Source organism: Stomoxys calcitrans, chromosome 2 (assembly GCF_963082655.1).
Source record: "Stomoxys calcitrans chromosome 2, idStoCalc2.1, whole genome shotgun sequence".
Lineage (NCBI taxonomy): Eukaryota > Metazoa > Arthropoda > Insecta > Diptera > Muscidae > Stomoxys > Stomoxys calcitrans.
In genome coordinates this window covers 210,979,941-211,004,544 of record NC_081553.1, presented here as the reverse complement: position 1 = coordinate 211,004,544, position 24,604 = coordinate 210,979,941, and the positions used below count along the sequence as shown (strand labels likewise).

Below are 24,604 nucleotides of genomic sequence, written 5' to 3'. Positions count from 1 at the left end.
TTGTAATCTACTGCTTAATGCTTTTCATTTGAGTCCCATATTGACATGTACTTCGAATGTATCTGTTTAGAGGAGTTTTCTGGTTGGGGGGGCCCGCTGGGTACTTGGACCCAAATTTTAATACCATATTTGTTCTCTGATCTCCAATACCTTTTATTTGAACCCTTATTGTGCCCATCGGATATGGGTGGCATTTTCGGGGTAAGGGGGAGGGTCCGCCTCCAGCCGATATCTAAAAATTATATAGCCTATGTTTCCTTCCAGACGAAGAAACACAAACACACAATTTTAAGAAAATGGGTTCAGCCAAGCATCATATAGTCATAATGGGTCGAACGACCGTACGCTCGTTCGCCAATCTCAGAACCTATCGATATTGAGGGCGTCAGAGAAGACCCCCTATCCAGTCCCTGACTTTATCTTGGAGCCATCGTTGTAGACCAAGTTCTAATCCTCCTCAAATACAGCATCCCTCCCAGGAAAACGAATCGCGAATGCCCTCATTCCAGTCGGCATTGGTGCCTGGTAGTCAGGGATGCTCCTCAGTCTACCCTCCCCGTCCATAACACCCAGAATCGAACGGTGGCTGCAACCATCCTCCTTCAACATGCCGAGCTCCCTCAACCTAAGCGCAACTTAAGCGCTGTTCATTCATCCCTCGCAGAAAAACGAATCGTGATTGCCCTCACTCCTGTCGGCATTGGTGCCAGGTAGTCAGAGATCCTCCTCAGTCTACCCTCCCCGTCCATAAAACCCAGAATCGAACGGTGGCTGCAACCATCCTCCTTCAACATGCCGAGCTCCCTCAACCTAAGCGCAACCTTGGCGGCGCAGTTCCGAATATAAGCCTCAATGGGCTGCATATCCAGCATCGCCATTTATATAGAAACCTTTGTCAAAATTTTATTTTTATCCAAAAAAATCCAACATTTAATTTTTGTAAGAAATTTTATTTTTTTTTTAATTATATATTTTTTTTTTAAAATTTTAGTTACGTAGAACAAAATTTTTTTTCAAAACTTGTAGGAAATGTTGTAAAATTTTCTTTTTAAAGAAAATAAACACAAAACTTTAAATCTCACAAATCCATTGTAAAATTAAATTTTTCTTATATACATCTCATACATCCCCCCCATTACGTCTATGGCTACGCCAATGTTCTTCAATGAGACAGAATGCCACTACAATCAAAACTTCAAAACCAAAAAATCTTATTTTGGAGAAACATCAACACCGCAATTCCAATGGCTTGTAATTACCAACAATTTAAGATTAAACAAAGACTTGGATAAGACAAACTGACATACATTTTAGCCTGATGGGCAAATAGACAGGCAGACACACAGACACAGAGAGAAATCAACATAGACCAAACATACTTGCAATGAAATTATGAATGAAATCCAAAAAGTCAAACAAAAAAAAAACCTGTTAACAAATCAACTGAGAGGCAAAAAAAAAAAACAAACAAAAAACATACCCCATCTGAGATGAATTAAATTTGAAACCAAGAAAAAGAATCCATTGATTTAATTGGCTATCATTTCCTGGACGCACTCATGGCACTCGCACCAAAGACATGCCGCTCATATAGCAACAGCTAAACATTTGGGTATAGACTGGTCGATTGACTGGCTGTCGGTCGAGGTGATTATCATTCACGATGGCTTGCGGTAATTGCGAGGTAGAGTAGTGTAGCCCACCAAGTAAATAAGCCACAACAAATATTTAAAGTCAACTTACCAACAAGCAATGAACGAAAGAAATCCCTCGTTTGAAAGAAATCGCATTGAATGGTGGTGGTGGCTATCATTGATGAATTTCTTTCATTCATTCATTCATTCATGTATTTGTTAATCTAGGAAAGGCGGCAAGATGGTAACATTTCGTTTTAAACTCCTTTCCATAAGAGATTAGCCAATCACGCATCTATCAACATCTATGGCTAATACTTATACAGTAGCTATTATATACGAAGAAGATGATCGTCGATCGTCAATGGCCATCTTTTATTGAATAATTAAATTTAAAAGTTCTTTTTCGTTGAGTTTTTAGCAGCAATTTTAATATCTAATAACATGATAATACTTCTCTACCAAAAACCAAATTAAAAAAAAATAGAAGAGACTTATTTTCATAAAATTTATTTTTAATTGAACGTATTTTCATAAGACTATAATATAATCTTTAAAACAAAATTGATTTAATTATTTATTCTTTTTTTCTAAAATTTGTTTTTTTTATTGAAATAAAATTTTTTACTCAATACCAATTGAATATTCTGTTTTCCTTTTCTCTTTTTAGGCTTTAAATGGTTTTCTCATGATACTCACCTGTGATGGCGAAGTATTTTTTGCCACACACAGTATTGAAAGTTATCTGGGGTTTCATCAGGTAAGTTACCTTAGTTTAAGAAAAAAAGAATAAATTTATTCTATTTCTTACAGACAAAATTTCTATAAAATTTGCTCTGGAGACAAAATTTCGATATATTCTTCCTCTAATAACAAAATCAGGTTGAAAAATTCTTATAAGACAAAATTTTGATAAAATTCCTCTAAAGGCAAAATTTCGATCAACACTTGTCATTTTCGATATAATCTTTTCTAACTACAAAATTTTGATAAAAATTTGCTTTTGAACACATTTCGATAACATTTTCTCTTAAAAACTTTTCTCGATAAAATTTGCTAATAAGAAAAAATTTCTCGATAAAATTTTCTAATAAGAAAAACTTTCGATAACATTTTCTAATAAGAAAAAATTTCGATAACATTTTCTAATAAGAAAAAATCGATAAAAAAATTCTAATAGGAAAAAATTTTCTTTATGGACAAAATTTTGATAAAACTATCTCTAAAAAAATTAAACACATTGTGATAACAATTTCTCCAAAAAATTTTCTAATATGAAAAAAATTTCTTTATAAAACTTTCTAATAAGAAAAAATTTCGATAAAATTTTCTAATAAGAAAAAAATTCGATAAAATTTACTTTATAGACGAAAGTTCGATAAAATTTTCTTTATAAACAAAATTTTGATAAAATTGTCTTTATAGACAAAATTTTCTTTACTACATCGATAAAAATTTTAGTAAAATATTCTTTAAAAACAAAATTTCGATAACATCAGTTTTTAGAGACATTTCTCTTGAGACAAAAATTTCTATATGGTAGCTAAAATTTTTTCTGAAAAATAAATTTTGTTAATAGCTTTGCTAAAAACAATGAAAAAAACTTCGGTAAAAAAATCGAAAAAATTTCGATAAAAATGTTTACAAAAATTTTTTTTGTCCAAAATAGAAAGAAATGTAAAACAAATAAAAATGTTTTTGAACAATTTTTTGGGAAAAATTCTCTCCAAGGAATAATTTTGGAGGATCTTTCTCAAAATTAAAGTTTGTATGAAGTTTCTCTAAGGGGAAAAGGTCACTTTGTAGTGATGATGAAATAAGTTCGTACTACAAAGTCTTACTTTTTCCTTATTCGCAGGTAAACTGCCAGTATCTGTGTCTTTAAGTTTTTTCCAAAGATACAATTTTCGATAACATTTTTTTCTAACCACAAAATTTCGATAAACATTTATCGAAGAAAAAAACCGATAATTCTATCTGGCATTTAAAAATTTCTCCGAAGACCAAATGTTATTGAAAGCTTTGCTTAAAACGAAACTTCGATAAATGTTTCGTTTAAATTATTAATAAATATTTTGATTCAATTTTGTACTAATTTTTTTGTCCAAAATAAGAAGAAACGTCAAAAGGAATAAATATATTTTCTAAAAAATTTATAAGAAATGTATCCTCTAACATCATTGAAATCTTTTCTATAGACAAAATTTCAGAAGAAATTTTCTCTAAGAGCATAATTTCGGAAAAACTTTTTTAAAGACCAAATTTTGATAAAAATTTCTCAAAACAAAATCGATAAAAATTTCGATAAGAAATTATCAATAGCATTTAAAATTTTCTCCGAAGACCAAATGATATTAACAGCTTTGCTTAAAACGAAATTCCAACAAATATTTCGATAAATATTTCCATAAATATTTGTGCTAATTCTTTTTGTCCAAGAAACGCAAAAACGAAAAAAAAAATTTTCCAAAAAAATTTTTAAAATATGTATATTCGATTAAAATTTCGATAAAAATTTGTACTAAGATTTTTTTGTCCAAAATAAAAAGAAACGCAAAAACGAATAAAATTTGTTTCTAAAAAATATATAGGAAATGTATGCTCTAATATCGATGAAACTTTATCTATAGACAAAATTTCGGAAATAAATTCTCTAAGGGCATAATATCGGAAAAAGTTTCTTAGAGGATAAGGTCACTCTAAAGTGATGATGAGATAAGTTCGCACCTCGAAGCTCCCATTGTCTTACATCGCGACTTAACTGCTGGCATGTCAAACTTAGTCATGACTTTGATTAGCTTCAAACGTCGAATGCCGTCGTAATTCGCAATTGGCGGAAGGTACCCATCTGTACCTTTCGCCAATTTGTAGTGTGAATATCTCGAAGAATACTAAACCCACTCTGAAAGGGACCAATTGTCTCACTGACTTTAGGTCTTAATTCCTTTGCGATAATATTCAACATGCAAGATGTAGGAGATTTATTCATCCGTATTGTGCACATCTTGTGTACAGTATGTTGATGTTCTCATCATCGAATATGTGCTCTTTAAGCCATATTGAGTAAACAATATGATGCATATGCTCTATTAGAGTGTCGTCTATAGTTATAAAGTGCTCAGTTGGTAACCCATCGGCTCCTGCTGCCTGCTATCTCAAGTCTAGTTATTACCATGTTGCTCTCATTCTGGCTACCAAAACCTTTGAGATGTGTGTTTCTCCGTTTTTGTTACCAGAATGCCATCTTTATCTCAATAGGAGACTCTGCCTGTACCAAATCTAATCGTTTTGTTATTATACTCTTTAGAAAATTTTCGGACATCTTTTCTATTCCTACGGGCTCAGACTCCCGTCTTTAATCTCTTTTTTCTTACACAATAGGCTTTTCTTCTCTCAACTTTCCTCCCAATTTTTGCCTCAATTTTATTTTTTCAGAATATCGAAAATTTTCATTGTAACAAGTGTGAAATTTGCTACGCATCGCTTTAGCTAAGATTTTAGATTGCAATTTGTGAATCTAGAGTTAAATTCGCCATGTATCATAAAAATTCTCACAATACTGAACTATTGAATTTTCCCAGTAACATAATAAACTCCTTTTCTGTTATTACAAAAAAAAAACAGCTACAGCTTTGAAATACAATATCCATAATCCCATCGATGTACGAACTAACATATTAACTATCTTAAACATTTACACATTTCCAATACACAAGTGATGTAAAATTATTTTATAAATTCAACCTGTTGGCTTATGCATTGCTTAGTTGAGTCTTGCCGCTGAAGCAGTGGCGGCTGATGGGTTAAATTGATTAAGTCCAGAACAGCAATAATCAAATGCAAATTTTCCCACGATTATTCCCTTAAAGAACAGAGGAGGGGGGCATACTTCTCATATGATTGAATGCCATCCGATTCAAGTTTTAGCTCAATGATAAGAGACCTCGTTTCTATAGGCGGACATGTTAACCTCTGCGCCACGGTGGCCTCTAAAAGCATAAGCGAAGCCAGCCCACCTTTCTGGGGGGCTGAAACCCTTTGAATAGCAATATAATTAGCAAATTTCTCCGAAAACAATGAGTTTTGAAAATTCTGGAGGGGTGCTTAGCCAACCCCCCAGATGCCTTTCTGCGCTTATGACTAAAACTAAAACCCGGGGTCAGAGTCAAGGGCTGGACTCCGCAGCCCTGATCAAAAGATAATACAGGGGTACAAGGTTGTAAAAAAGTCATCAGCCTAGTTGGGAGTCGAAGTCGGACTATTGAGTCCGACTTATGTTCGAAGTTGAGCACTCTATCCCTGACTCCGAAAAGCTGTCCAACTCAGAACCGAGGGCTTGACTCTGCAGCCTTAATCAAAACATGATGCAGGTATATTAAGTTGTAAAAAAGTCATTAGCCTAGTGGGGAGACTTTTCTCATTTTCATGGTTGCTGTTAGGGCTGAGATTTCGCTACCAAATAAGATGGGGAAGAGCTTTTTTATAGACATGGTTTGAGAACTTACACAAGACACCACAGAAAATTAAAAATGTTGTTTAATGTTCTTGTCAGAACAGCACATTTGCTCTCATATTTTTTTTAGAATTTTTGACATACAATATCTTTATTTTTTTTTTTTCAATGTGAATTAGTCCATTATCACCTTTAACCGCTCATTGCTATCATTGTGGTATCTTCGATAGTTTTGTGCGTTATTGAAGTAATAAATAATAAATCAGTTCAGCGGGAGGATTGCGCAATCGCCTTACTAGTATTGTGGTTGCATACATACTCGTTCCGTCTGTCCGTATCTCCTACCTTCCTTACAGCTGAACACTAAATCCTCTGTCTGTTTGTCCGTCTGTTCTTATGACCATTCATATGTTCTGTTACGGTTATTGCTTGAGATCAAATGCAGCACACTTTTTATTATTTACTCGCTTTGGTGTTTTCTCTAGAGCGGCATAGCGTGGCGCACCCTTACCGCCACCATCACCACTAGTCTTCGGTCCAATCATATTGATAGCCGCCTGTACAGCAGCCATGTCGGTTGTGTTGTATGGTTTGTTTGTTTTTTATTATTTACATACAACATACAATATTATTAACTTGTTTATGAATTTGAATTATACACAAGGGGTTTTTCGAAAAATTCAAGAGGCCAGTAGGAAAAATTAAAGATGGGTGTTGCGAAAGTAAAGTTTAAGTTGGAAGAGATTGAAGAACATGGGCAAATCAAGGATGATAAGGTTTTTTGTATAACATCTTTAAAAACTGAACTGAAAAAGTTTCATCGAACATCCGACTACAATAGAATAGTTTGATAAAACTACTTCAGTTTGATAAAACTACTTCAGTTTGATCGAACTTGAGAAATTTGATCAAACTGATATAGTTTGATCAAGCTGAAGTAGTTTCATCAAACTGGAGTAGTTTGATCAAACTGGGGAAGCTCGAACATATTGAAGTATTGTAAACACACTTGAGTAGTTTGATCAAACGAGAGTAATTTAGTCAAACTGGAGAAGTTTTTTTAACCGGGAGAGTTTGATCCAACCGGAGCAGTTTGAACCAACTGAAGTAGTTTGATCAAACTGGAGTAGTTTGATCAGACTAAACTCTTCTTGTTTGATCGACCTTCTCAAGTTTGATCCATTTGGCCCATTATAATACCCAAATTGTGAGTCCCTAGATTAGACCTAGAAACGAGACAAGGAGACTTATAAACAATTAAAAACGCGATAAGTTCGGTCATACCGACTCATATATACCCTCCACTATGGATCGCATTTGACACTTTCTTTGAATGACTTTTTCTAATGTATAGGGGATACATGTACAGATGGGCTGTACTTCTAAGAATATTAAAAGTCATAAAAATAAAATCGTTTAAAATTTCAGCCAAATAATTGCTCCTCTATGAGAGCTATATGAGTTTATAAACCTATTTAGACCATACATGGCACGGCTGTTGGAAATCATAGCAAAACATGACGTGCCGAAAATTCAGCCAAATCGGGTGATATTTGCGACTTCTAGACGCTGAAGAAATCAAATCTGAAGAAAAGTTTATACGGCTGTTTTTTCGGACTGTTCTCATTAATATGAGAGAAGTATTCCTTAGTGAAATGTTCATGGGAAATTTGGTAGTAGTACTTTATCAGGTTATAAACCGATTTAGACAATTCAACAAACACAGACATGGCTAATCGACTTATCTAGAAAGCTTCTAGTCCTCATTGACCTATTATCAAATCCCAGCAACCCCTTCTTCGACGGCCGATATTTCTGAGAGTCCTGGCAATTTGGCTTCCATACACAGATTGCCACTTCGCCACCAAATTCGCTCAGACCATCCCTTCCACAATGATAAGGTGCTTCACAAATGACACATATGCAAAACCGGCGACTGTCTTTACACCTCCTCGAACTCCCTGGTTTTGTCAGCACGTTTCTCACAATGGCCTTGTTCATGCAGTAAATCATCTTTGGGTTAACTCCCCACTTCTTACCGAACATCCTTCTGAAAGAGGCCAGTTTAGAGACTAGGATTTAGCCTAGATATTTCGCTTCTTTGTGATGTCCCTAAATGAAGGAATTTTAGAGGAAAAATTTAGTTCCTAATTTTAAAAATCAAGAGATGAAAAAATCTTGCTGACATGTAAATCTTTCGAAAACCTTGTGCTAGTAAAGAGGATTCAAACTTCTCCTGTTCAATCAAACAACAATACTTTTGTTTTATTAGACTACCCTCGTGTTCATCTATGGTAGTTCGATTGTAAAAGTGTAGTTCGATAATACTAGATCTTGCTGGAGTACTTTAATAACAGAGTAGTTAGAGTTTGATCAAACTTCTGGAGCATGATCAAACTACTTTTGTTTAATCAATTTGCTGGAGCATGATCAAACTACTATTTTATGATCCAATTACGCTTGCAGATGATCAAACAACTGTAGTATGATGGAAAGAATCTATTATGATCACACTACTCTAGTATGACCAAATATTCTTGCATGATCAATCTATGCTTGCATGAAAATCTCTAGAGCACCATTAGACGTCGGACTACCCTCGTGTTCGTCTTTGATATTTTGACTATAAAAGTGTAGTTCGATCATTCAACATCATACTGGAGTAATGTGAAAACAGAGTAGTTAGAGTTTGATCAAAATGCTGGAGCATGATCGAACTACTCTTGTATGACCAAACTATTATTTAATGATCAAACTAATCTTAAGTTGATCAAACAATTGTAGTATGATCAACTCTTGCGTGATCTATCAATTTTTGTATCATCAAACCACTCCAGTCTGATCAAACTAATCTTGTCTGATCAATCTTCTTTTGTATGATCAAACACCCTTCCATGATCAAACTACTTTTGTAGGATCAAACTACTCTTGCATTACCAAACTACTCTTGTATGGTCAAACTACTTTGTAATGTCAAACTACTCTTGTATAGTCAAACTATTCTTCTTTGGTCGAACTACTCCTGTATTATAACTACTACTCTTGTAAAACAAAACTAATTTTTTATGAGCAAAATTCTCTAGTAGTTAAAAATTCTCTCGCATTATCAAATTGATCTTTTATAGTCAAACTACTTTTGCGTGCTCAAATTACCCTTGTATGTTAAAAGTACTCTAGTATAATCGAACTACTCTTATGTGATCGAAATAATATTGTATGATCAAACTACTTTGTATGGTCAAACTACTCTTGTATAGTCAACTACTATAATAATGATCGAACTAATCTTGTATGATCCAACTACAATATTTTGTATGGTCAAACTACTCTTGTATAGTCAAACTACTCTTGTATTGTCAAACTACTCTTGTATGATAAAAATACTGTACAATGATCAAATTTCTCTCATAGTATGGTCAAACTGCTCTTGTATGATCAAAGTACTCTGCATGATCGAAACACTCCTGTATGATCCAAAGTACTCTAGTATGATCAAACTGCTCTTACATGAACAAACAACTCTCTCTACTTTGTATGGCCAAACTACTCTTGCATAGTCAAACTACTCTTGTATGACGGAACTACCCCTGCATGATTAAACTACTCTTGTGCCACCAAACTATCCTACTATTTCAGGAACAAAGTACTTTAGTAAATCAAAGACCTTTTGTATGATCAAACTACTGTAGTATGATCAAAATTCTCTCGTATGGTCAAACTACTCTTGTACGATCGAACTAATCCTGTATGATTAAACTACTCTTCTATAGTCAAGCCACACTTTCATGATCAAACTAGTCTAGTAGATCAAAGTACTTTTTTATCATTAAACTACTCTAGTATGATCAAAATTCTCTCGTTTGATCAAACTACTCTCGTATGATCGAAATACTCTTGCATGATCAAACTTATTTTGTGTGTTCAAACTACTCTAGTATGATTAAATTACTCTTGCATGATCAAACTATTCTTGTATGATCGAATTTCTCTCTGTATGATTTAACCACTCTTGTATGATTGAACTATTCCTGTATGATTAAACTAGTATTGTATCACCAAACTACTCTTTCATGAGTAAACTACTGTAGTAGATCGAAATACTTTTGTATGATCAAACTACTCCAGTATTATCAAATTCTCTTGTTTAATCAAACTACTATTGTATGATCAAACTTCTCTTGCATGATCAAACTTCTCTTGCATGATCAAACTTGTTTTGAGTGTTCAAAATACTCTAGTATGATTAAATTACTCTTGCATGATAAAACTACTCTCGTTTGATCGAGGTAATTTTGTTTGATCAAACCATTCTTGCATGATCAAAATACTCTTTCATGATCAAACTACTTGTCTATAACAGCTCTAATATTCAAATCTAAGTTTCAACCCTGTTCAAAGTTTGTTTATTCACTATTTATCCCATTGGGTACTTTTCTTCTCATCGGCAACATGTTTGCCGGCATTGTTGTGTCGGTGTTGTTTGCTTAACGATAACTAATATTACAAGCATACATATCATCATCATCATTATCATCATCATACTTGTACTGGTACTTATGGTGGTCGTTGTGGTCTGGTCATCTTTAACAGCATCACAAATAACCACCATATGAGAATTGTTGATGGAGGTGTACTACACCATGCCATTATCGAGGCGAACAAATGAATCGAAACCAAAGCAGAAATTCACAGTAACGATGGGGAAAAATTGTGCGCATACGCTTAAGAGAAGGCATACACGAGCCACTACAAGTGCCGGCCAGCTATATGGCTATGGTAGACACCCAAGACCTACCCTCGCAGAGGCATACAGTACGGTGGTGGATGAACAACAAGCTTAAGAAGGAATTGGAGTACAAATGCCAAATACAATATGAAAGATTTTTATTGCCCAAATTGTTGCAAGAGCAATAGTGGCGCTGATGGCGGAGGCAGCATCAACAGCTTTAACAATAATGCTTGGGTTTTTAAACCCAACAACTTGGTTAATATTTGTTTGGAACGTGTTGCCGCAGATTAACTGCCTTGCAATGAGAATTGCAGGAGCCAGTTACCAACATGTGCTGGTGGTTTGCTGCTTGTTCCTTTACTCCTCCTAAGCCAGATACTACTGATCTCCGACTGCTCTGGGTCTGCAGGTTTTCTTTTCAAACCATTTCACCAGATAGAGATGTTCAAATGAAAAGGCAGTCAAAGATTTCCATTATTCCTGGGGTCGAGCAACACTCATGCTTTTCGCGAGGGGTTTTTTTGTCTTAGATCTTTTTTGCTCTTTGTATTGGTATTAGGCATCCTTGCGAGTGCGATTTCTTCTCTTTAGCTGTAAATGTGTAAAACGGCAAAAATAGTTACGCCCACTTTGGTATCTCAATTAAAAATATTTGTTTTACTATGACCAGGGCCAGGAGAATGTACGGCGAGGATTAAGGAAGACATAGCCTTATGCCAGAGTTTGCTAAGAGTTGCTTTGGTTTTTTGTTTTGTTTATTTGGGCGAATTACCCAAAACAATACATATTGAAGTAGTTTTGAAGTTAGGAGGACGAACGAGAGGTTAGGATATGAAGATGTGTAAATTTCTTGGGTTAATGAAAAATTAATTTGATGTACCCTACATTAGGTGATAATGGGACATTAATTTTATGGACAGCTACTAAAGATAGGAAAATGAGTATGCTTCCCTCCACAGAACTTAACTTTCATCTGATATGGTCTTTTATAGCTGTAGTAGCCAGAACTTTAGTTCATCGTTAAAAAATTTGGTATGGGAGGTTTTATTTGACATCTCAACAAGGGTGCAGAGTTACTATAAGTGAGCAAAATTAGGCCAAAATCGGTTCAGACTTTAATATAGCTCCCATAATTATCTTTCATGTGGTATGGTAGCCACAATTTTGGCTCGATCCTTTCAAAACTTGGCACGAGGTGTTAGGTTTGACGTTTCAATAAGTGTGCAAATTTTCATCAAAATCGTTTGGAATTTAGACATAACTTCCATATTATGTTTCATCCGATATGACCTTTATGGCTGCAGATGTCCCAATTTTGGTTTTATATCTATCAAAATTGCCATAAGGTGTAGTTAACTTCTCAATACTTGTGAAAAAGTCTGAGGAGCCGACTATTATACTTCTGGTGTAGGGTATTACATAGTCGTCTCCCCCCAACTTTAGCCTTGTTTTACTTGCTGCGTCTTATTTTCATAACACAATATCTTTGAATCATAACAAAGAAACCTCCTTCTTACAAATTTATATCTCAATTTCTGAGCTACCTGTAGAGTGGTGTTTTCGGGGCAATTGGCCACAAGTAACCAAAAATGCATCAAAACGAAAACAATGCTGCAACTAAAGCAAAAAGGCCGCTTACCAATGAACAACCGAAAAAATAAGTTTTCAATTTAACATTGGCAATGATTTATAAACCCCGTAGCAGTGGAAAAAAATCAATAAATTCGGGGCAAGGAGTAGAATAAAAACTAAAGGAAGCCAATAGCCTTTAAAACAATCAAAGCAAAGGTGTTTTCTACACTAAATCCTAACCAGAGAGCCACTATACATAAACACTTGAGTTTTTTAATCTGATTTCGTTTCATTGTCCGTTTTTTTTTTTCTTCCTTTCAGTCTGACATTGTACACCAATCGGTGTATGAATTGGTACACTCCGAGGATCGCGAGGAACTGCAAAGACAATTACTATGGAATTCTTTTTTACCCGCTGACATGTCTAGTATGCAATTAGCCGAAACATTGGCTCCCGACAAGGCCCTGTATTTGGAGCGTAGTTTTACAGTGCGTTTCAGATGTCTGTTGGACAATACCTCGGGGTTTTTGCGCCTTGATATACGGGGGCGTATCAAAATTCTCCATGGTCAAAATCGCAAGACCGAAGAGCCCCCTTTGGCTTTATTTGCCTATTGTACACCGTTTGGACCACCCAGTTTGTTGGAGATACCCCATAAGGAGAATATGTTCAAGTCGAAACATAAATTGGATTTTTCATTGGTTTCCATGGATCAGAGGTAAGTTAGGAAATTGATTTTAACTCTAAGACATTTGCTTACTTTGTCTATTTACAGAGGCAAACATATTTTGGGTTATTCCGATGCTGAGTTGGTCAATATGGGCGGCTATGATTTGGTGCATTATGATGATTTGGCCTATGTGGCGAGTGCTCATCAAGAACGTAAGTAGAAGAAACATATCTATCGTAGACTACATTGATGCAGCATAAGCTGGTTCGATGCGAATGAAAGTTTCCCTAAAGAAAGAGTACTAAAACTATCATTTTCCTAAGGAAAGGGTACTAAAACTACCCTTTGCCAAGGAAAGGGTACTTAAACTACCCTTTCCCAAAAGAAATGGTACTAAAACTACCCTTTTCCAAAGGAAAGGGTACTTAAAGTACCCTTTCCCAAAGGTAAGGGTACTAAAACCACACTTTCCCTAAGGAAAGAGTACTACAACTATCCCTTTCCAAAGGAAAAGGTGCTAAAAATACCCTTTGCCAAAGAGGTGCAAAAACTACACTTTGCCAAATGAAAGGGTACTAAAACTACCCTATCCCAAAGGAAAGGGTACTAAAATAACCCTTTTCCAAAGGAAAGGGTACTTAGATCACCATTTCCCTAAGGAAGAGGTACGAAAACTGCACTTTGCCAAAGGAAAGGGTACTAAAACTACCCTCTCCCAAAAGAAAGGGTACAAAAACTACCATTTCCAAAAGGAAAGGGTACTAAAATTACCCATTACCGAAGGAAAGTGTACTAAAACTACCATCCCCTAAAGGAAATGGAACTAAAACCACCCTTTGCCAAAGAAAAGTGTACCAAAACAACCCTTTTCTAAAGAAAGTATGCTAAAATATACCCTTTTCCAAAGGAAAGGGTACTTAAACTACCCTTTGCCACACGAAACGGACAGTGTACTAAAAATACCCTTTGCCAAAGGAAGAGGAATTAAAACTACCATTTCCCGAAGGAAAGGGAACTAAACTACCACTTTCTCGAAGGAAAAGCTACCAAAACCACCACGTCCCTAAGGAAATGGTACTAAAAAAACCGTTATCAAAGGAAAGGTACTGAAACTACCCTTTATCAAAGGAAAGGGTACTAAAACTACCCCATGCCAAAGGAAGAGGTACAAAAACTATACTTTGCCAAAGGAAAGGGTACTAAAACTACCCTTTCCAAAAAGAGAGGTCACTTAAAATACCCTTTCCCAAAAGAAGGAGTTTTAAAACCACTTTCCCAAAGAAAATTTACTGAGAGTACCTTGTCCCAAAGGAAAATTACTAAAACTGCCCTTTCCCAAAGAAAAGGTTACTAAAACTACCCTTTCCCAAAGAAAGGAATCTAAAACTACCCTTTCCCAAAGGAAAAGGTACTAAAAGTGCCCTTTCCCAAAGGAAAGGGTACTAAAACCACCATTCAACATAGGAAAGGGTACTAAAACTACCCATTCCGAAGGAAAGTGTACTCAAACTACCCTCTCCCAAAGGAAATGGAACTAAAACCACCCTTTGCCAAAGAAAAGTGTACTAAAACAACTCTTTCCTAAAGAAAGTGTACTAAATATACTCTTTCCCAAAGGAAAGGGTACTAAATATACTCTTTCCCAAAGGAAAGGGTACTAAAACTACCCTTTCCCGAAGGAAAGGGTTCTAAAACTACCCTTTGCCAAAGGATAGGGTACTAAAACTACCCTTTCCCAAAGGAAAGGGTACTAAAACTACCCTTTCCCAAAGGAAAGGGTACTAAAACTACCCTTTCCCAAAGGAAAGCGTACTAAAACTACCCTTTATCAAAGGAAAGGGTACTGCAACTACCATTTCCAAAAGGAAAGAGTACTATAAGTACCCTTTGCCAAAAGAAGAGGTACAAAAACTGCACTTTGCCAAAGGAAAGGTTACTTAAACTACCCTTTTCCAAAGCAAAGGTTACTAAAACAACCCTTTCCCAAAGGAAAAGGGTACTAACTTGTCTTTGCAACCGTTAAACATATTTGACGCTCGATACACTCACTCAGTCCCGCGTCCACAGTCCTCTTGCATGGTTTACCAGATGGCAATTGTACTAGAACAACTGGCAGTAGTATTTCGCATCTAAAAACTTCGCTTATTTAAGTTGCTATTACGCGATAAGACTTGTCATAGTAATTTCAATAATAAAATATGATACCCCTGGCAAAGGGATTTTTTTTATTTCCTAGGAAAGCTGGACTATTCAATGCTACAATGGTGACCCATATGTTGCGCAATCTCTATACCCTCGCCCAATATCCTTCCAAGCTGTATCGCTAAAACCAACCACACAACTTCTTCTCTGACAGAAGTTACTACTACCCTGCTTGAAGCTTTATCGAAATTTTGCCGCTATTATCCCCTCCAGTACTCTTGCAGTACAATGAAGAGACTGATGCCTTGTAACAATCTTGGATTGCTCCTTATTCGATCAAGAGAATTTACAACGTTGACTTAAAAAGGACTGCGACTCGGACTCATTCTCACAATCGAGGAAAATAATCAACGTCGACACACTCTGTAGGAATTGGATCGTTCATGATCTGGTAAAGCCTTTCAAATGCTTTTTCATATCCGCCTAGTCAAACCATTCATGCAAGGAGACCCTCCGCATCATTCGTTGTTTACCTATTCCCCATGGATCATTGTCCTGTACCTTCCAGATGATCATTCAGCGTGAGGCAAGATTCTCCGGATTGGAATTCTTGGTTCTTCGGTCGCTAACGCAGACGTTTGACATTCCGAGGTATAGCCTTCAGCTCAGGATTCCACCTCTTGACCTTACTTAGTTTGGTCTTTCGATGTACACCTAGAAACACGCCGTTCACCGCACTTATCCACTCGTCTTTCTTCGTCTATCGTCAACTCCCTTAAGCTTTCTAAAGACTCTGTCTGAGCAATGGTTTTACAAAACTTAGGGCATGTGTTCGCGTATTTTTAGAAAAATTCTTTTTTTAACTTAACCAAAAAAATTAACATTTAAAGACGCTCCTTTTTTGTAAGGCTATTTTGCGTTTTTAACTACGGTACTCTGTTGTCTTGTCCCAAGGTCTATTTCCTAAACTTTTAAAGATATTTTGACCTTCATTTTAGATTTATGTCTTTAATAACAAGACGCAAACTTAAGGATTTATTTACCTACAATTTAAAATAAAAAAACCTCAATATGCAGGAAAATATTTCTCACCAAAAGGAATTTTTCCTTAAAAGTTGGAAAATTATCTTTAAATTAAGTTTGCTAATCTTTGGCTCGAATCTTTGAATTTAGGACAAAAATATTTTCAGTATGGTCTGGATGAATTTTGTCGCATACTCTTCTGGCTACTTTGGAGTAAGAGGGCGTCGACTACCTTTCTCTTTCAAAGTGGCTGTGGCATTGTTTTAAGAACTACTTTTCCTTAAAAAGTGTTCAGACTTTACCTACCTCCAAAGAATTTCTCTTGGAGTCTCTATTGTGGGCAGTAGCTAAAGCGGATAGTTAATTTTCCTTTCATTTCGCTCCTAAGTATAGCTGATCCTCTTACCATCTTTCACAATTGCAAGGAGTATCCGTAGTCTTCTTGGGAGCATCCTTTACTTTTGCCAATTCGTTTCCCGCTTTAAGTATTTTCGATTTTCTTGTAGCCTTAGCAATGTTATCGCTCAATTTTGCAATCATTCTACTGGCTAAGTCTTTTAATTTGGCTATTGCATCTATTGTGCTTCCTGGCTGCCTGGACGTAAGAAAGCAGCTTTTATCAGCGACCCTACTCCAAAATGTCTATGGCATATTTTTCTTCCTGCGGCTTATTTACAGTAGTCCCGGACGGCCTGGGAGTCTGCGTTGGAATAGGAAACTCCACTTTTATCTAATGGATGAGGTTGATCAGCACCCATCCTTGGTTTTCCCCGTCTCTTCATTAGTTGCTAATCTGGCGATCATTCTACGAGAATCACTACTCTTGGAGACTCTGCAGGTCTTGGAGCCTAGGTAACTATAGCATAGATACAGGCTTACACCCGGTATGTTAATCTATGTTACCTAGGCCCCAAGACCTGCAGGGTCTCCAAGACTAGTGAATCTCGTAGAATGATCACTTGCGGTCCTTATTGGGATTATCTGTCCCTGCACTCTCATTTTTTTGTGTACTGACAACTGCGACATCAGACTTTGTTTCAGCTTAAGGTTGAAGGTTTAAATCATTGGAATTTGAAACCCTTATTCTTTTTTGGCTCATCTAATTCCATCCTTCCATTTTTTGCAGTTCTTAAAACTGGTGCTTCCGGTATGATTGCCTACAGATACCAAAAGAAAGATGGCGAATGGCAGTGGCTGCAAACGAGGTAAGCATCTCCTGTAACCCAAATTTTTCCATCTTCAAAACTCTCCTCTTTTTAGCTCTCGCTTGGTTTATAAGAATTCCAAACCCGATTTTGTCATTTGCACACATCGAGTACTCATGGATGAGGAAGGTTTCGATTTGCTGGGCAAAAGGACCATGGATTTTAAAGTCAGCTACTTGGATACGGGTTTGGCTTCCACCTATTTCTCAGAAGCCGATCAATTGGTGGTGCCGCCCAGTGGTTCGCCCAACTCCTTGCCACCACCAGTGACACCTACAAGACCAAATCGCCGTTATAAAACACAATTAAGAGACTTTCTTTCCACCTGCCGTTCGAAACGTAAAATGCAGCAACAAAATCAGCAATCCTCTCCCTTGGGGCAGGTAAGAAACACCCATAATTTAACTTTTAAGCAAGTCTTTATAAGTTTATTTCCATTTTCAGGTCACTTCTCCCGCTCCCGTTGTTGAATATCTTCCAGATCCTGCTGCCGCCGTAGCGGCTGCCTATTCCAATCTCAATCCCATGTATACCACATCGCCATATGCCACTGCAGCGGATAATATTTATATGGGCACCTCGGTGCATTCCACAAATTTCTATCCAGTAACCGAAAATCTCTTCCATCAGTATCGCTTGCAAGGTGTGAGTGGCTATTATGCTGATTACCATCATTCGGCGGCCCCGGCCTCAGCTTATGTGGCGGCCAATGGGTTTTTATCCTATGATGGTTACACTATAACCTCTAAGGAGGAGAAATGGCAGGATAGTAGCAAGTATTATAGTGGCTATAGCAGTGGTTATGGTAGTCCCACTTCAACGCCGCAGGTAACTTTACCCCATCCAAGAACATTTTCATACATATTTTTTGTAATATTTTTTTTTTTTTGGAAATTGCAGCAAGTTCCTTTGAAAACGCCAAAGTCTTCGCCCCATGTCATGGAGGTGGTTTCCTGTTCCTCGAATGGTCCTTCTCCCGTTGGTGGTGGAGCCATAGTGAATAATCTCAATAACTCACATAGCTCTTCGAATGCCCACTCCAATGGGCCTTCGGCGGTGATAACACCCAAAGTGGAAATGGCCTCCCAGGATCAATATGAACGCCAAACAGTGCTGATGTGGGGTTCTCAGTCCAGTGGTATACCCATTAACACTCTCCACACTTCCTCCTCCACAGCTTCGGCAACGAATAGACACAGCGTTCAGGAGCGTTCACCCCAAACTACTCCCTTGTCCAATGGCTTGGCCTATGCCAATGACAGCGAATCAACAGCCAAATGGAATGGTTCTGCATCAAAGGAGGCCAAAAGTTCTTCCACCCCTGATTCCAGCTATCAAATGCATCATGATGACTCCGGCCTTTACTCGGCCTCATCGCACACCACCTCACCTCAACATCGTCTCAGCAGCAGTGGCAGCAGTTCTGGCGGTGGCGGAGGAACAGGACCTGGTGGTTCTTCTCTATCGCACAATACGGTGGCTGAAACCCTTTCCTCTACAACAACAACAGCACATCACAATACGCTACAACACTCCAAAGCACCCAAAACCTCAGCACCTCCCTCATCCACTGCCGCACCCACGGCGGCAACGGTGGCCGTCACACTTGCGGAATCCCCAAGTGCAGCAGCACTTTTAGCTGTGCAACACACCACCACTACCACTACCTCGGCTGTTCATATAATGCACCAACCCAATCACCATTCCCATATACACAACTCCCTAAATCACCAACAAATATCACCCTCCCAAGACCATAATACACAACTACCAACACACCACCATCACCAGCAGCAGCAACAACAACAACAACATCATCAGTCACATCAAGCGCAGGCGCATAATCAGCACCAAATTCATAGCTCTTCGGCAGTTTCACCCCATTCGCATTCGCAGCATCATCATCATGCAACAACACCCCATCATCATCACCACCATCACCATCATCCACCGCACCATGCTCATGGTGCACCAGCACATCACCATCACCACCATCATCCGCATCATCATCCCCATTCAGTGGCAGCATCAGTAGGTTCAGTGGCCAGTGGCGGCAGCAGTGCTCATGCTTCAGGCATTTCTGCTGCTGCTACGGCAGCCACAGTTGCATCCAATGGCAGCGAGGTATGGAGTCCGGCAGCTTCCTATGCCACCCAATATGCCTCACAGTATTTCTCCTATCACCATCACCATCATCATCACTCGGCTGCGGCGCATCATCATCACCATGCACATGCAGCGAGTGCGGCAGGCTCTATAACGGCACCATCTCTACCACCACCACTACCACCACACATAAGTAGCAGCACACAGTAGTTCTTCCGTTGTTGTCTATGTAGTTGAACTTTTTCTTTCTGCAAAAGCAAAAAAAAAAAAAATCTGTACCAATCAGCACCACCACCACCATGACCACCAAGAAAAATCAATCTCGGGTGTGTACCTCATCTATCAGCCAACTATCTATCCATATGTAGACCATTGTTGATTTAACTTTTGACATAAGTTAGAGAAAATGTTTCTAAAATTCCTGGTAGGGTTCAAACCCCAGCATCTAGGTTATAGGACAACATGGTAACAGAATTTAACGTAACCACATTTTAGCTAGAACCCAAATCGATTTGCAGTAATCGACTTAAGGGCCAAACCAAAGGCCGTTACTTAAGCGAATGGCTTTTGTCCTCTTGATTCTGCTAAATAAACTGTTTTTGATGTACCAAAGCATAGAACGTGGTTCCTTCGAGCTGTTATCGAATGATATCGATAACTATGCAGCACACTTTGCACTACATTTTACATATGACTGGATGGAGCAAAAAAAAACAGGGCCAAATTGATTTGCACAATTACATATTATCAGCTGTTATCGCAAGATATCGATAACACAGTACTTTTAACACGGTTAAGGTGACTGTTAGAATGAACTGAAAAACCTTTGGTATCGATTGTGTGATCTTTGATTCCTTTTTTTCTCACAACAAAACAACAAATTTTAATATAAAAATCGCCTAAGCGAAAACCGTTTGTTGAAGCCAACAGCCCGTGCTTTATTTGTATAATAAACATGGCAAATCAGGTCTTATCGGCTGTTATCGAATGATATAGATTAGCATGTAACACTCTTCGCGTTAAAAATTAATCCAGAACGAAAGCTGAACGTTCGAGCGGCGCAGCTTTTCTTTTGCTTATGTACTTAATGTACAAATCACGTATTATCGGCTGTTATCGCATGATATCGAAAAGAATTTATTACAATTTGCACCACAAAATCTATCAATTACTTTTGACATTTGACTGGATGGAGTGAAAATTAAAGATGGCCATATGTTAACTCTCCTTGGCTGTTAATATTGGCTACATTGGCTTTGTTATCGATTACGGGATTTTTCGTTCTTCCATATCGGCTGTTTTCTCACAAAAAAGTCAAATGATTTTGATAAACTAACGAATACTGTTCATCCGAGCGACACAGCTCATGCTTTTTTTTATAGACTATACCGTAGAAATCACGTATTATAGGCTGTTATCGAATGATATCGATATTTATTTATGACAATTTGGGCAAAATTTATGCAGTACTTTTGATATTTGACTGGATGTAGTCAAAATAAAAGATGGCCACATTTTTATTCGCTTTGGTTTTTTTTGCGACGGCATAGGCTTTGATATCGAATACATGATCCTTAGTTCCTCTAAATCAGCTGTTTTTGCACTAGAAAATCGGCTGATTTTATTTTACCAAGCTGCCAAGGGAAAGCCGTTCGTTCAAGCTACATGTTTTATTTTGTATTATTCTGTGCATTGCAAGTATTAACTGCGATTATCGCTTGATATCGATAACTATGTAGTACACTTTGCGCTAAAAATCTATTCTGACTTTATTTGACTGTTATCTATCTTGTATATTTCGCTGTTCATATCGACTGCATAGGCTTTGGTATCAATTATCCTTGATTCTTTCATATCAGCTGTTTTCTCGTAATAATATCATCTGATTTAGATATACATACATACGAAAGCCGTTCATTCATGCGACACAGTCCTTACTACATTTTTATACAGCATACAATTCGAATCACTTGTTATCGGCTGTTATCATAATATCGATAACTTTGATTGGATGGAGTAAAAGTAAAAGACTGTTAAGGTGGAGTTACATACTATGCGAACGCATCAAAAAGCAACTCTGCAAACAAATCCCACAAAACCGACGTCCAAAAGTTAAGAATTATCAACTTTGATGATTGAACTCGAGCGTCATTTTTTGTTGCCATACGTGAAGTAGTTCTTAGGCGTCAAAGTTAAAAATTGATTAACTCTTGCGCGTTGCTTTTGTGGGATTTGTTTGCAGAGTTGCATTTTTAACGAGGGCGCATAGTATGTAATGTATCTTATAGGATACATTCAGTGTCAGATCGTTTATTTTTGTTAAATTTTGCAAAAATTTGAACTTTGCCGTTAGTATCGATAAGAAAAATATCAATCGATATTCAGACAAAAAAAAAATATCGATAGTGCCATCGATATTTTGCCAGTTCTACCGCAAAGGCTTTGTTAACGATTACGTGGTCCTCGTTTATTTCACAACAGCTGTACTTCCACTATAAAATCAGCTGATTTTGAAATACCCAGCTATCGAAACCCCTTCACTAGATAGACCGTGAATTTATGTTTTGTTTTAAACACTATTTAATGTAAGTTAGATTTTACGAATAGAATTTTAGTGCAACGTTGTACTGGATAGTAACCGATATCATGCGATAACCGATGAAAATAATATTGTTATTTCCACTGTAAAGCTGCTGTGCTATATTTAAGTACCACATATACAGTGAAAATCACTATTAATCGATTATTATTATTTGGTTATCGCATGCTATCGATAACTATCCTGTAAAACGTTGCACTAAAATTCTATTCAGAACATCTCACTTGCACTGGATAATACAGAAATAAACATAGCAGGTTTTAAAATTGAAAACTACAAAAACGATACTATACAGAGCAAATCACGTGTTATCGAACAATATCGATAACGTTCAAACAAAAGAATGATCAGAATGAATGATATAGCCAATTTTTAGACTTCATAATAAGTAGAACTTCATTAGTAGTAAAATAGCTTAGATCATTTGTTAAGCTCTGTTTTTTTTAGTTTTTAATCTTTTTAAGCACTTGCACTTTCTTAAAAAATAAAAAATAATTAAAAATTTTTTTTAATTTTAATACTCTCCTTTACCGTCCCTTAAGAAGACAACACTAACGCCCCCATTTTATTTTCTTTCTATATATCTCTTCCCAACTCGCTCAATATCCTTCAACTCCTACTTGAACTACTGGCGTCAACAACAACAACACAACCAACACCATATATATCTCAACACACTACAGATCATGCTCAGCCAACAGTCACAACAACAACAGCAACAAGTATTACAACTCAGTCCCTATAACCATCATCATCACCACCACCATGCTGGCCACCACCATCATCATCACATACAACCGTTAGCCTCCTTGGGAGGATCAGTGGGCCAATGTAATAGTACGATTATAACCACGGCAGCAGCATCGGCCAGTTCTTCGCCTTCCTGTACCTCACCCATACAGACACAACAATTACCGGCCATTAGCAGTGTTATCAATGGCTTAAATGGTGGCAATAATGGTGGGGGCACCACAATACATCACAATGGCTCAACGGGTGGAGTAACGGTGACCGCAGCACCACCCTATCATCAATTGGCCATTATAGCTTCGCCCATAGTTATAACCTCAACGACGTTGGATAATCCCTCAGAGCTAGGGGCCCAAGGTGTGGCACTACAGTCCCTCAGCTCTGGCCGTGTAGGCACTCTAAATCGTACAGGTGATATATGTACTTCAGCCTATAAATCGCGTAATGTGGCAGCCACCGCTGCGGTGATGCATCCTTCAGCTTTGGCCTATGCCACAAATGCCTATGTAATCGGTGCCGGACCGACAGCAACCACATGTGCCACAGCTTCTCTGGGTGGTCTGGAGCAGCAGCAAATGGATGGCAGTCCTTTGCTATCGTTCTCGGAGGTGACAAACACTTTGTTGAATCAATAAAACGAAGTCCCAAAATGGTAAAAGAAGCCATTCATAGCAGAACAAGTGGCAACAGAAACCGATTATTAAACTTTTGTAAGAAATTTTCCAAAATGTCAAGGCCAAAGAATTGCCAATATTTTAAAAAAGTCAAAAATCGATTTTTTTTTTGCTTTTTAATCGAAATTTCAGCCAGATAAGTCATTTATTGATGCTTGCTATTATATGTTAACGCATGATATCGATAACTGTGTATTCCATCCCGTACATCTGATTTGCACTAATTAAGACAAAGATAACCCGAATTGATTTCAGATTATCTTATAATGGCCGTTTTAATTTTTTCATAATCGATAAAAGCGATAACACTTGTCGTGATTTATTCTAGTTCCATCCAGTTCAAGTCAGATATGATGAATAGATATACAGTGCAAAGTTGTACTATAAAGTAATCGACATCATGCGATAACAGCCGATAACATGTGATTTGCACTGTATAGAACTAAAATAAAACGCACAACTGTATCATAACATATGCTGCGTTTTATTTTAATACTATATAGTACAAATATCTATCAATCGTTTGTTATTATTTGTTATATCATATCGATAACTAACCGGTACAAATTGTGCATCTCTTCACATGAAAATTTATCGATATCGTGCGATAACATCCGATAACACGTGTTTTGCACTATATTGAAGTGAAATAAAACACAACAACTGTACTGTAAGATATGCAATGTTTTTATTTTTATTTTAGTACTATAGAGAGCATATCACCATTAACCGTTAGTTATCGCATAATATCGATAATTTTTCAGTACAACTTTACCCTGATATTCTATACAAAACAACTTACTTGCATTGGATAGGACTAAAATATATACATATACAGCAATAATGAAACAGATGTTCCGCATACTGTACTGGGTAGATATCGATTGTACTGGTAGATAGCAATAGCAATTACCGATTAATCGTGATTTTCACTGAATAGTTGTAAAAAAACACTGCAATAATTAATGTATTGTAAATGTAAATCACCTGGTATCAGCTGTTTTCACATGATATCGATAACTACCCAATGCAATTTTGTACTAAAA

At 37.1% G+C, this 24,604-nt stretch overlaps 1 protein-coding gene across 1 annotated transcript in view; it reads left to right on the top strand.

The window, feature by feature from the left end:
• Positions 1-24,005, top strand: part of LOC106087691 (circadian locomoter output cycles protein kaput) — a 191,878-nt gene extending 167,873 nt beyond the window's left edge. The window contains exons 4-11 of the mRNA XM_013252829.2: positions 2,305-2,394; positions 12,710-13,107; positions 13,165-13,271; positions 17,351-17,429; positions 17,485-17,812; positions 17,874-18,257; positions 18,330-18,905; positions 22,818-24,005. Coding sequence (XP_013108283.1) covers positions 2,305-2,394; positions 12,710-13,107; positions 13,165-13,271; positions 17,351-17,429; positions 17,485-17,812; positions 17,874-18,257; positions 18,330-18,905; positions 22,818-23,519 — 2,664 coding nt within the window. The 3' untranslated portion in view covers positions 23,520-24,005. The remainder of the gene's footprint in view (positions 1-2,304; positions 2,395-12,709; positions 13,108-13,164; positions 13,272-17,350; positions 17,430-17,484; positions 17,813-17,873; positions 18,258-18,329; positions 18,906-22,817) is intronic.
• Positions 24,006-24,604: the final 599 nt, after the last annotated feature.